Source organism: Lutjanus erythropterus, chromosome 8 (assembly GCF_056507025.1).
Source record: "Lutjanus erythropterus isolate fLutEry1 chromosome 8, fLutEry1.hap2, whole genome shotgun sequence".
Classification (NCBI taxonomy): Eukaryota; Metazoa; Chordata; class Actinopteri; order Lutjaniformes; family Lutjanidae; genus Lutjanus; species Lutjanus erythropterus.
The window spans coordinates 32988837-33003708 of NC_139324.1; the positions used below are offsets into that span (position 1 = coordinate 32988837).

The 14872-nt window shown below is 40.5% G+C and overlaps 1 protein-coding gene across 1 annotated transcript in view; it reads left to right on the forward strand.

Moving 5' to 3' along the window:
* Positions 1–14872, forward strand: part of erbb4b (erb-b2 receptor tyrosine kinase 4b) — a 459675-nt gene that overhangs the window by 243343 nt on the left and 201460 nt on the right. Inside the window, exon 3 of the mRNA XM_084725337.1 lies at positions 14152–14338. Coding sequence (XP_084581463.1) covers positions 14152–14338 — 187 coding nt within the window. The remainder of the gene's footprint in view (positions 1–14151; positions 14339–14872) is intronic.

A 14872-nucleotide genomic window follows, 5' to 3' on the forward strand; every position in this document is an offset into this window, starting at 1 on the left:
CCTGAAATTCCAGTTAATCCAGTTAACAATTACAGTATATGTCAGAGTCAGAGTTTGGCTTATACGAAAAAATGAAAATCAATTCAGTCCAGACAGAGTGGCCTCTGCTGTCCAGCGATTAAATCGGTTTGACGAAATGACTAAAGGGGACGTTGTCCTGAGTCAAAGTGTTTCTGAACTCATTGAGCTCTGCTCCCATCTGCATGTCATTCAAAAGGTAATTTTCACATTTGACTCATTCTGATATTTGATTGATGCCTCCTGGGATGCATTATCCTGAAATAAAACTCTGACCGTTTGTGCTCTGAAAGGCTGAATTCAGCGTCCTGTGGATCCAGAAGACTCCACTCCAGCAGATTTTACATTTTGAGGACGGTAGAGATGCAGCGATACCAGCATCAGGTATCAGTCTTAGACTGTGCTCCCGTACCTATCCACTCAAGCAGGGTATTCCAGATGTTCCTCTCTTCAGCAACGCTTTCCATCTCCTCCTGCGGGATCCCAAGTCATTCCCAGGCCAGATGAGATATGTAATCCGTCCAGCAGGCTCTGAATTTACCCTGTGGTCTCCCCCCAGCTGAATGTGCCCACGAGTGCAGGAATTTCATGGCATTGTGTTCCCTCAGTTTGGTATTTCACTCCTCAAAAATGATTCCTATCGGGCAACATCAAGTGAAACGCTGCACAAATAACCAGTGGTGGGTAAGATTTCTGTTGAAGTTTGACAGCAGCAGCAGGGAGGGAGCATGTGCAAGAGGAGGTGCTCATGTAGAGGAACTACCCTCATCGCTTCTGTCCCCCGTCTCTTCGTATGGAAGCCCATTTCTGCTGAGAAACTGGTCCATTATTTTGAGATACCAACTTAAATTTTAAAAAACAATTATTATGAATAAAAATTTTTAACCCTTAAGTTAAAGTCATTATTTGCGTGGACTTAAAGAAATTTGTTTTACTGATGGCCTTGTGCAAAAAAACAACCAACACCAAAGGCCCAAAAGTGATGAAATACTAGGCCTGGTGCCTGGAAAACATCCAAAGGGGGGCATCCAAATCATATGCCTGAACCCCCTCAACAGTTACAACCTCAGCCACGCTATAGAGGTATCCCAGTTCACTGCTTGTATCTGTGGCCTTGTTCTCTCAGTGACTACCCAAAGCTCATGACCACAGGTGATCGTTGCAACATAGATCGTCTGGTAAATCAAAAGTTTTGCCTTTCAGCTTGGCTCCCTCTTCATTCTGACGTTCTAGTACAACACCCACGTTGCTGCTAACGCTGCACCAATCTGCCCATCTATCTCTGTTTTACCGTCACTTGTGAACAAGACCCTGAGATAAACTCCTTTGCTCTGGGGCAGTGGCTTTCTCCCGACCCAGAAGGAGAAGTCCACCATTCATCCAGAACTCTCATCGCTTCACACTCCATAGTCGAGTGTAACTCGACTCATCATTAGATAAGAGCAAAGCTGAATGTAAGATCTGATCAGTCAAATTATTAACAGGAGGAGTAAAATGTTAAAGTAAAAAGAAAAATAACTAAAAAGACAAAATATGTTTTCTAATGCTAGAAGTGCAGCAACAACCAAAAACCAAACTCTGGTGAGAGGATTTGTCCTGACACCCAAGGGCAGTAAATATAACAGAACTGTTACCCTGCTTGCTCTTGATGACCAGTCTTTGACAGCTGTTGACACTGAGGAACTCCTTCTCAGCATGCCAGAGCCAAAGAATGAGATTCCCTGTTGTCACCATATATTAGAAACAGAAACCCAAAGGCATGTGTCTTTTGAGGAAAAAGCACAATAACTGCCTGGTGCATGACATTTGGGCGTTTAGTTTTAGAGTAGTGACGTCTGCTGGATGTCTCCCATCAGCTTAGCTGCGCAGTGGACTGATGAGGATTTTAGTACAAGAACACACACTAGAGTGTCAGCTGGGGCCATCTGAAAAGTTCTCTCCACATTGTGGTGCCAGACAAAGATGAAAATATGATAAAGGCGCTGGATGGTGCTGGACTCTGTAGCCTGCCATGTATCGCTCACACCCTTCAGTTGGCTTTGAATGAGGGGCATTTGGCTCAGAAAAGTGTTGCTCATGTGGAGACTGTTTTGGCGCAAAATTGTTCCAATGCATTTTAAACATCAGGCTGTCCGTTCTGGCACCATTTCAGGAGTTGACCTGAAAAGTGAGCTCTTGATCCTTTGCCTCAGATGTGATTCCTGCTGTCACTGTGCTGCAGAGACTCAAAGAAACTTTGGCTGAAGTGGTGAAGTGGTGCTTCTCTGACATGGAAAGCTGCCCCACAACTCTACTTGAGTCAACAATAGTTATGTTCTTTGTGTGCGTATGTAAGAGTGAAAGAAAGAGTGAGGGAGTGATAAGGCTCCAATAGAGAAGACATGCCTCGGAGAAACCACAATTTCTTGTGATAACAAACTGCTCCAACAATGGGTGGTTAAGAAATTGTAGTTGGCTCCACTACACTGGCACAAATGTCACACAAGCTGAGCTCTCAGCACCATAAAGCAGTAGTATGGTGACTTATAGTTGCAGTTGCAAAACAAAATAGGCTCACAGTTGATTATTGATGACAGAATCACGTTTTTGTTTTTGTTTTATGCTTTTAGCACTTTTAATTTTGTCACATGCAAAGCCAACATGACAGGTATCAAAATCACTTAGCTCACTGTAATGATTCACAAACTTTTACAAGTCAAGAGCCACTTCAGTAGAAGGCCACAGAACCCCAGTCTGAGAGAAATTTGTGTCAGTATCTAACAAGTATCATGATAAATTACAATCAGACAAACTGCAACAATATTTCTATCCTGATTATTCAAAATTCCAAAAAATGTTTAAAAATTTTTCTCTTTTATTTTTCTCCTTTTGCTGGAGACCTCCCACAACCCACTCAAGGACCCCTGTTGGTCCCCAGACACCAGTTTCAAACCAGTGATTTAAAGGACCTTTGTATAGGATTTAGTGGCATCTAGGGGTGAGCTTACAAATTGCGAACACTTTGTCTCACTCTTTCCTACCAAGCGTGTAGGATAACCTACAGTGGCTGCGAAACTAAAAGGCCCTATGAAGAGCCAGTGTTTGACTTGTCTGTTCGGAACCACTGTGGGAACATGGCGGTACAACATGGCTTCCCCCATGAAAGCTTGTTCTCAGGTGATTATAGTCTAATGAAAACATACTTGTGATAATATATTATTACATAACTCCCATTCTGGCTTCTCTGCATTGGCTTCCTGTGCACCTTCACATTGATTTTAACATTTTAATGTCCCATAATGATATAAAATCTCTTCTAAAACCTTATGAGCCTAAGTGTCCTCTCAGATTAGCTGATCAGGCTTTTCTGCTCATCCCCAGAGCCTGATTGGTTGCTGAGAATGATGGGGGGGGGTTTTCGTCCAGGTCCCCAAAGTTTGTAATGGATTACCTGAGCTGAGATTAGGTCTGCTAGATCTATCACTGCTTTTAAATCTCTAAGCTTTTATATCTGACTGAATTTAGTCCCTTTTCATGCTATTTATACGCTTCATTTTATTGTGTTTTACTGTTTTATCTCTTTCTGAGGCACTTTGTAACTGTGTTGAAAAGTGCTATATAAATTAAGTTTATTATTATTATTGTTGGTGGTGCATTTCTGCTGCATTCTCCCAGTAGATCCTTTAAATCTTACACGCTGGACCCAAACTGCAATATCATTAAGTGCTTCTAGTGCAGCATCTGATGATTTAAGTCCATGATATGAGCACTTTCACTTATTCTTCATTGCTGTTTGGAGAACCCTTGTTCAATAAAGTACATTAGTATACGCTTGAAGACTTTCTGCCACATAAATGAATAGCATATTTGATTTATTTGTGTAGCAGTGTTAGCAATCTGAAGGTTCAAGACAGGGAGGGAAAGAAAGTGTGTGTTGAACAGAGAGAAAATGATTTGAAAACAACAGACAGACCAAGGAAGAGCAAAAGAGACAAGAAACATGCGTTTTCTTAATTACTGTGTTAGTAAATCAATAGGAAATGTGCCATGCTTCATTGTCTGGGCTGCGACTAAGGGAGAAGAGTTAGACAAGCCGAAAGGCATCAGGCAGCAAACGTTGGCGAAAAATCAGCGTTATCCAACCTGTGACCGTCAAACCTCCGCCCACTCCTCGCCCACAACCACCCATTCTCCGTATCTGTATAATCACACTTCTTACCTTAGATTTACAAAGGGGATTAGAGGCAGATGCTTCACAGAAGATCTCATCTCTCTCCTTTTTCAGTTTAATCCTGTGACTGCAGGCATCACTGCTCATTAGAAAAAGGACCTGACAATTTTAAATGTAATATCTCAGCAATTTTTTTCTTTAGATTCAAACCATACTGGGATGCCATGATTGGTTTAAAAACATAATGCATCTAATGTACCATATAGCTGCACTAACGTCTGATATCTCTTTACAGCCAGAAGAGATATCAAGACTTTATTATCCATTCATGTGCACATGTGCTGTAATTGTTTGTGTGTATGTGTGTGTATGTGATGCTAGAGTAATTCTGGGTCCATACTTAGTCCCACAGACCCCAGTGTAGTTAATGGAGCCACAGGTGGCAAAGCTGAGGAGAAAGTAGCCTTTTCTGCAACATTCCAGTGGAGCCAGATGCTTAGGAAATATGCAGTGGGAACGGAAAGAGTCCCATCCAAATGGTATCTCTAAACCACATTAGTTTGTGCTGCAGATGTCTGTTCCTGTGGCAAAGATTCAGCAAGTGCAATGAGGGGTTTTGCTTGTTACTCCTCAGAAAAGACACATTTTATTTGCTAGCTAGCTAAAAAGTTAACAAAACATTTTGTTTGCTGTGTTGATAAAGTTAACGAAACATTACACTGCTTGCTAGCTAGCTAAAATGTCAACAAAATGTTTGCTAGCTAGCTAAAACATTAACAAAACATTATGTTTACTATGGAGCTAAAAATTGAACAAAATGTTACATTATTTGCTAGCTAGCTAAAGAGTGAACAAAATATTCTGTTTACTATGGAGCTAAAAAATTTAACAAAACGTGAGATTATTTGCTAGCTAAAATGTTATGAAACTTTATGTTTGCTAGCAAGCTAAAAGGTTAACAAAATGTTCCATTATTTGCTAGCTAGCTAAAAACTGAACAAAACATTTTGTTTGCTAGTTAGCTAAAAAGTTAACAAGATATTATTTTGTTTGCTAGCTAGTTAAAAAGTGACAAAAACATTTCATTTGCTAGCTAGCTAAAAAGTTAACAAAACATTATGTTTACAATGTAGCTAAGTGGGTAACATAATGTAATATTATTTGCTAGCTAAGTGGACAAAACGTTACTACTACGTTTTGATGACTTGGGACAGAAGGCCTAATTGCTGGCAGACTGTTTTATGAACCTGTCCCTTAATTTTCTTTTAGGAACTTGATTATTTTGATCAGTCCATTCATTCCAGTCTAATGGTGAAACAGAGCTAAAGTAAACCAATTTAAAACTACTTTGGTGCAGCATGATTTAAAGTTAAGCCATGATTTAACCAGGATTAAATTTAACCCTTGTTGCTTCAACTCAGCTTTCTCTCTTTATCTGCAGTACAACGGGTGACCCTGCTCCCATTTGGATACTCGACTTTCATACATTAGGTGTTTGTTTTTTCAGCCACCTCTGTCTGTTCACATGATGCTGTCCCTGTTCGGCCTGTTCTCTCTGCATTTGACCATCATGGTGTTTTCTGTCGATGATGCATGCACCTTACAGGGCTTTCTTGTCATCATGCTTGACAAGTAGACTGTCACACTGTCGCAACCAATGACACTCAAGCATCAAGTGAGCACCGCACACTCTGAACAGAGACTCCTCAAAGTCACCCATTCTCGCCAGTCTCATTAGCAAAGGACAGCCACTTCAAATCTCAAACAAAAGTCAAAAACACTCTTTAATCTAAATAACATATTTCAAATAATTCATGTTCTATTGAATTCTCTTCTATTTTTACTAATTATATACTTCTGTAATGTTACTTGTTGCTATATGCATATTTTAATTTAATTAACTGCCTATCTTGCTTTACTGTAAATGGATTTTTTAATTTTATTTGCCTCATTGAAATCCTCCGTGACATCCTTGAGCAAAACAGCGTTCCTGGAAAGCAGCTGGCATTGACCCTTGGTAGCAGCGAGGGAAGGACGTGGAATGTCAACAGAGAGGTTTCAGATCTTTCATGTTGCTTGTTCTCTTTTGCTTTGTTACCACAGTCAACAAGAAAAACAGCCTAATCTCACACGAGAATTCCTTTGTACCGCCACACAAACACACGTGCTCAAACGCACACACACTCACAGATTTGTTTCATGAGAGCAGCAGAGGTGTGATGTAAGAAACAGAAGAGAGAGTTTCTCTTCATCTTCAAAGATGAGTCATCATAATCATCTTGTCCAGGCAATAAAATACACTTGAGTGATGCACATACATATGCTCTTGCACGCACACACGCGCACACACACATCAAAGGCAGCATCAACTGCAGGTGTTTGAAGTGGCTCATACTGGGTTTAAGCCACTCCAGAGGGATTGAGGTGTTACCTGGGAGCTGGCGGTTTGAAGGGCTGGAGGTGGGCACTTAAAGCAAAGCATGGCGACAACACATCAGAGAGGCGACCGGGAAATATTGCACACACCAGTATGATGATCTATGATGAAGTCAGCCCGTCCTCACCAGAAGAACGCGCCTGTTGGTTCAAAGGGCAAGCAGCTTATTCCGAATGATGTTCTTTTATTGCTAGGCAAGGCCCCCTAGTGGACATAGTAATTATGACAGTCATTTGGAGGTCGTGGCGTAGGTAGTAGCACAGGACTTTCACCTTAGAGACAAAAGTTTGGGCCGGGACTTATGTAATGAAGTTATTTGAACCCAAACCACAATCTTTTCTCGTATCTAGCCGAGTAGTTTTTGTGCCTAAACCTAACCAAACTGCGACTGTTTTACAACCTAAAAAATTAGTGTAATGTCACATGAGTTATATATGTACTTATGTAACGTAGTTAAGGTGCGGTAAGCCTGTTGTTGCCAGTAATCTCCAGCAGTAATATATGTATTTTCGGGAGTAACTGACAATTGACCCATTCTGTCGTGTAGGTATGAGGATGTGTTCATAAAGTCATATTATACCTGACTTTGTGAGTGATATGCATGAGATATTCACAGTGGAGGGTTAACATACATTTATAAAGATTGATGTAAGAAATTAATGTCAAAACAATAATGAAGCCTTCACTTTTCAAAATGAGACAATTACCAGCAATATTTATAGGTTGTCACTTAGATCTAGGATGAGCTCCTGGGAGGATTTTCTCACTTATACTTGTAGACTCTCCAGCCGGATTCTGTGTCTGTTTACAGATGTGGATGTGAGCTCAGGCAGAGGGTTTAGGGAGGCAATATGGAAATAGAGGATGAGGGCTTAGTGATGCAAGGCAAACCTTAAGCCCTCCCAGTGCACTCCTGTGTATCAGACTTCAATGACCGCAGCCCCGCCGAGCACATCGGTATGCCTCAATATGTATGGAAATGAGAGGCAATCATGCTAACGTGTGTTCAGTCTCTCCAAACATGCTAATGGTGTCATTGCACTTTCAGCCCCGCGTCACCCCTCCCAACATTTAACCCCTCCTCAGACCTTTTTTGCGCTCTCTCTGTCTCTTTTCTGACCTGGAACAGGTGTGGTTTTAATTATGCATTAAAATATACGTACACCCAGTCGGATCCACTTGACTGAGCTCCTCCTCCTGCGGTGTGTATCCAGCCCTGTTGTCCCTCTCCTCTTTCCTCCTCTCTCCTTCCTTCCTTCGCTAAACTCTACCCCAAAAACCTCCCTCCCCCCCCCCCCCCTCTTCCTTTAGAAGTTGGGGGATTGAAGGACTCGATTTCAAAACCGCGCACGTCCCTGTGACTCAAGTGAGGGGTTTGTTCCGCTGCCACACTTCCGTTCACAAATGCTCCGGCGTGGGGAGGAGGGAGGAGGGAGAAATCCTTGTTAATCTAGTGAATCTGGCTCTCTCTGTCTCTTTTGTTCACTGTTACTGGGACTCTGACGCATTGATCTCTCAGGGGGGGATGTTGGGTGTACATGTGTGTGTGTGTGAGAGAGAGTTGGGGGGGTGCAGGGTTGGGTGTCGGGTTGCTACACAGTTCAGTCTACATGCAGTACAGGAGTCAAATACCCGCTCTGTATGCAATCTCAGTTTTAATAGTCACCAAGGGAATTATGGATGATCAACAGCTTGCACCTTCCTTTGGAATTTTTGCCATAAGAGATGACAATATCGATAAGAGAAATGAGGATGACGACAGCATCAGAACTTTGGTTTCAGTAAGATGAGGCTGGATCTCTGTCACATGTGCCCCATACACCTGTATCAAGATAGCTGAAGAGCTATTTTTACAGGGAGGAATTCAGGACAACAATGTGTCATGTTGTTATCTTTAGCAGTCAATTTACTGCTCTAATTGCACTGTAGCTATATAGAGGAGGCCGCGCAAATGACTCAGGAATTAATTTAGTGCAAGCACACCAAAAAGAAAATGGTAACACTTTATGCTAAGGGGACATGAATTATCATGAAATCATACATTCATCCATGAAAAAGTTTGAATTCATTCATGTACTTCTTGAAGAGATGTGCAAGACTTAAAGGGACTGTGCACCCTTGAAGCAAAGATACATATTTTACTTTGGCCTGTAGTAAAAAATGTTAAAAAGGTCCCTGAACACCTGAATGTGTGACAGGTGCGTCAGAGGAAGATTCAACTTGAAGAAAATCAGAAAGGACTCCCGCACACACACATATCCAACAACGTTTCGGTCTGGACGACCTTCATCAGGTATACTTTGGCCCGTAGTGCCATTTATGTATCTAGATTGTTTTGGGTGTGTGAGTGTGAGTTGCAGAGTTCTGGAGATATCAGCTGTAGAGTTGTGTCTGCTGCCTGTCCAATATAATGGGACTAACACTTGTGATGCTCAGTGCACCAAGAACTTCATCACCAGTGTCTCCAGAAATCATGACCCAATTCAGACAATAGTCATATAAAAATTTTAAAGAAATAGCTGATTTCCATTTTTGCTGGGGACCTCCTGGGGTCTCCATTCAAGAATCACTGATATAAACAATTTTATTTTCCCAACTAATAATTGATAACTGAAATGTTCTGATCTAATCTGCATTTGTAATTTTTCCAAATACATATTGCCCAATTACACAAGAGGTCTGACTTCATTTGAAGGGCCACAGTGATGAAGTCATCAAGAAGCAATGGTTATTTAATCAGGATTACAACACTAAATGGACACTGTTATGACTGGTCAGGTTTTTGCTCTGTCCATTTTTGCCCTGCAGACTATGACAGACATATGAACATCATTAATAACTGAGAAATGATGCTGATTGAAATACCTTAGCTGCTGCATTAATTAAAATATTATTCTTGCATTATGTCATACATGAGATGATTTTAATTCTTGTACAATCCAGATACTTCATGAAGTACTGCAAGAATGAATTCATCTTTTTCATGCATGAAGTCATGTATATATCAATGATAATTCATGTACCCTGACTATAAAGTGTTTAAAAATTAAATATGCTGCTACGTTGGCACATGTTATTACATGTATTGTAACCCCAAACATGGTTTTATCCTAAACCTGTAGTTTTTTGTGCCTGAACCTAACCAGGTAACTCCTGTGCCTAAGCCTTACCAAGTAGTTTTTTGTGTCTAAACTCAACCAGGTAGCCAACCCTAATGCTAAGTTCTCGTGCCTAAACAAACTACCAAGTATTTTTTGTGCCTAAACCTAAACAAATCAGTTCTTGTGCCTAAACCTAAGCAAGTAGTTTTTTGTGTCTGAACCTAACCAGTTAGCTCACGTGCCTAAACCTAACCGAGTCGGTTCTTGTGCTTAAATCTAACCAAGTACTTTTTTTTGTGGCTAAACCTAACCAGGTCCTTCTTGCGCCTAAATCTAACCAGCAGCTAAAGGGTACCTTGTGCATCATTATCAGATGCAGAGAGGCAAATCGTCAGTATGTGACGAGTTGGGAAGAGAGTATGGAAATTATTCGTGACACCATTACAAAAGCAGACCATGTTGGGTTTCCTTTAGGCCCTTGCTGTTATCCAGGTGGCTGTTTCCCTAAGGTAAGCATTCGATGCACTTGGCCTGCACCAGTGGTGGTGTTGCAGGGGGGCGAGGGGGGTGCTTGTTTTGTTGATCTGTATTTAATGAAAGTGACCACGCAGAGAGGGTTTGGCCATTAGCTCAGCAAGGGCCTGTAATCACTACAAGTTGTTTCCCTTTTTTTCATCCAGTTCATTATTGAACAAACAATCTGTGGGGAGAAAAGCGTGTGTACCTGCCATCTTCTTTCTCCCTCGTTTTATTTCCCTCTGCAAGGCTGCACTTTGGAAAGTATTGATTTGGTGGCTTGAAAATAACAAACCGGCAACCGCACGAGTCGGGTAATAAACAGGCTCAGGGAGGGAAAAAAAGAGCAAAAAAGCACCCATGAAGAGGCTGCCCCAAAATAATTATTACTGTATATGCTCAAATTCAGAGTCGATTGCTCTTGTTGTGTGTACCAGCCTTTGCCTTTTGGTTGCTAGAAAAAGCACCTGGATCATAGATGGGGAGAATAGTTTATGGCACAATGCCCAGGGCAATGTCACTGGACTACATAGACTCGAAGCTATTTGGATGTGTAGTAGCGGGGTAGAAAAGACCTTCAAACTCCCAGCAGGGTGAATTTGAGTCATCCAACAGACCTCAGCTCTTGGCTAGTGAAATAAAGTCAAAGTGAGAAGTGTGGCCTCGGTTGTCTAACTCTGTGTTCACACTGATGGCACAACATATTACAAAACAGACACAAAAGAACTGCTGCAACTAATGATCATTTTCATTATTGATTAATCCTGCTGATAATTTTCTTGATTAACTGATTAGCTGTTTGGTTCATAAGAAAATGAAAAAAATGTTGATCAATATTTCCCAAAGCCCAAGGTGATGTTCTCAGATGTTTTGCCCACAACCCAAGGATTTTCAGTTTACTGGCACAGAGGACTAAAAAAACAGAAATTATTTGTGAAAATCTGATATATTTTTTTTCCTAAAAAATGACACAAAATGAATAATCCAAATAGTTGGTGACTAATTTAATTACTCAGCGTACTGTACATTCTGAGATGGGCTGCGTTTCAATTAAATGTATTTAAAATACTCCTTTAATTTGAGAACTTTGTAAATTGTATTTTGCTTGGCAGAACAAATGAGATGTGGTCTGTAGCAGAATACTTTAAGAGCTTGCATTTGTATATTTGAAATACATGAAATACATTATTTAATATGTAATTTTATTCTTAAATAAGATGCTCAATTATATCAGTCTGTCTCCATTCAAATAAGCAGTTGTCTTATGTAGTGAAGTGGGTCTGTAAATTGTTTGCAGCGGGATGCAGCTTTTTATCCATTGGAATGAATGGAGCCCCGCCTCCAAGCTTTTACTCAGTTCTCTTTATACATCCGTGGTGTAGCGCAGAGATGCCCAAGTGCTTTCCTATGAGGGCCAAAATACATGTTGATGTTATGTACAGTTGCATTAGATTAAAATGTATTATATTTAACGGAAACCTTATATTCTAAATCTAAAATAAAGTGTAAAAATAGTGAAAACACTACCCGTTAATCTGCTTAGAAGTAATTTCATGCATTTGCAGAGATGACTGTCAGAAAACAAAACAAACAAAAAAATAACATCCATCCATTTTGGCTTTAAATTCATCTGCTGAGCGAGTATTTGTAACTCATGCATGCATGCATACTCATACCATAATTTAGACAAATGAACACGCACACCACTGATGCATCAACCATGGCAACATTATCCTCAGTGACTCTCTGACTGTTAGAATACTTTTTTTTTTTATCTTACTTGATCTTCTCTTCCAACTAGTTTCTGAAGTGATAAACACATGCACACATACATACTGAATATAAATTCCCCATCACTCATTCAAATAAATACACAGCGACTCACCAGACTCCGGCCCGTCTGTTTCTATTAATGGTAATCAGCAGGGTAATGATGACGGAGCTGTGACTGCGGCTTACTTACTGGTGGCTGATGGCCATGCTCTCTGACAGCTGTCAGACGCCATGACTACGCTGCCAGGGCCCTCCTTAGGACTTATTTCAGCTCACCACATCAGCTGCAACAGCACTTCACACACAGACTTGTTGATTATCAGCATCAGCGGGCCGGCGTGGAAAGACTTCTCTGACCGCCTGTCTGCTAATGACAGCCACCATGATGGTGGATGGGAGAAAGAGGACACAGCCTGTCACTTTGATTCATGCAACAGCAGCTCCGACTGGGTGGCTCCTCGCCAAAGTCTCGACAGTCGTTATATCCCCTCCTAAATGACATTTAAAGTGTGAAGCAATGGCTGTCCTTGTGGCTCAGTCACCCCAGGCCGGACCCCAGACATGAGCGCTGAACCCCGTGCCAAGTTTTGCATTGAGGTCACAAACCCTAGAGCAAGTTCTCCTCGCTCAGATGCTCGCGCTCAACTTGCTGGCATGACTGAATATGTGGAAAGTGACCTTGAAGATCACTGCTGCCAATGATCAGATGTAGTCCTTACTTTCTTTTTCATCCTCTTCCATTTTGTTTTGGTTGTTTCTGTTTCTTCTCTGCTTCATTATCTCTTTCCCCCCTTACCTCATTTTACTTTAATCAGTCCCTCCAGGATTTTGCTGGCTTTTTTGGGATTGTTGCAGCCTAAAATGCCAGATTTTACGGCCTTGAAAAATAAATGTGATGTAGTTGCAATGTTTTAAGGCGGTTTTTGCAATGAAATTGCAAGGGCAGGTGAAAATTGCAAAAAAAAAAAACAAAAAAACATGTGGTTTATTTATTTATTTTTTGTATAATTCATTAAAAATCAAAGGCAACTTGTTGTGGGAAGAATAAAACCACATTCTGTTGTGACTGTTCAAAGTAACCTTGCCAAAAAGGCTCAGGATTATTTGTAAATGAAGAAGTCCACCTGTTAGGTGTTCCACAAAGAACCATCTTTTTGGAGCTCAACCTCAGTAAAAATAGCAAGCACAAAATTAGAAAATATAAAAGTGCACTGAGCATTGATGAATGTCAATAACAATGACAAACCATGTGCTCTTTTCAACACCCATGACAAAATAAAAAGACACAAAAACATAAATACGAGACATATACGCATGATATATATATATATATATTTTATATTTTTGATTTATTTTCAGGTTGTTGTGGTGTTTGACACTGAGTTCACACGCACTGGCATTTCAGAGCAGAGAAGACTGCTCATTTTCTCACAATTTTCAGAACTAATTGCAATATACAGTATATTTAAGGCATAATATTTTCTCACAGTGTAGAATAGTCCATTTCTATAAGACACTGAATTATTAAGAAAAGCTAATAGTAACTGTTTGTTTACTTCCACTTACAGATGACAGACCCGAAGTTCAAAAGTGCATAATTTTAAAAAGTTTATCATTAGAAAAAACAAGGAGGTTAAAATAGCCATCAGAAGGATTCAGTCGAGTGTGAAGAAATATATTCCCTTTATGAAAAATTATCATAAGTCTATAACAAAGTTGGTCTAGATGTGCAAAATCTTGGTTAAAGTAGACAGACTCTAAAGCTCTTGATCAACATACTGCACAAAAAAAGCAGTATGTCAGCTTGAGTGCATGCTGTAGTTTTCATCTTCATGATGTATTATAAAATTTACTTTGTGTGTTTTTCACAGTGGTGCGTTCGCTGGCTGAAAACATTGTCTGACTAAACCCTGAACTCCTATACCCCTGAACTCATTTACTGGAAAAAACATGAATAATGTGCCCTCAAGGCCTGCTAGTGGGCACTACAGTTTAATAAACTATCCCTTCGTCTCTCTTGCTGGATGTTTCTTTTAATTTTATTTCTTTTACATAACAAATGATGTGTTTCCTTATTTCTTTTTTTTCTTAAATGCAACAACACCATGCACGGTTAAAATTCACACCGATACCTCCCTTCAAAACTCTGTCCACAGTCCATCCGAGAGGTGACAGGCTATGTCTTGGTGGCCCTGAACCAGTTTGACTACCTGCCTCTGGAGAACCTGAGGATCATCCGAGGGACCAAGCTGTACGAGGACCGCTACTCGCTCGCAATCTTCCTCAACTACAGACGTGACGGAAACTTCGGCCTGCGCCAGTTGGGTCTGAAAAACCTCACAGGTGAGTGGCTGATGTATTTTTTTGTTACACGTGTTTCTGCACTGTGTCTTGTTGTGGTTATTATGAGTGCCTTTAGAGCAAACCATAAAGAAGCAACCTCTTAGTCAATGCGGATGGTGCATCTTCATTATGTGCGCCCAATATTTGAAAAAAACTTGTGTTTATCTGAGATCAAACATTTAACATTTTATATTTTCATACTTCCTGGTGTGTGTGTGTTTACCCTTTCATTCACCCCCTGCTAGGAACTCTAGACAGATTAGAACAGCTCTACAGTTTTCTTAACTCTTACAAGAAATTGGAGTAATTTTCTAGGTTAAGGAACCAGACACATACTAGGAAAAGTTGTTTGTTTTCATTCATGTGTCTAAATTCGGAAACTTAAACTGGTTAGGGCCGATGTCTGATATTTAATATATATGGATCCACGTTTTACATTGAGGCATACTCGCCACCAATTTGCTCTAAAACTTTTTATAATTTAGAGGTGATTTCGAACACTGCCCAAATATGATAAAGTGCCCTTTATTGTGC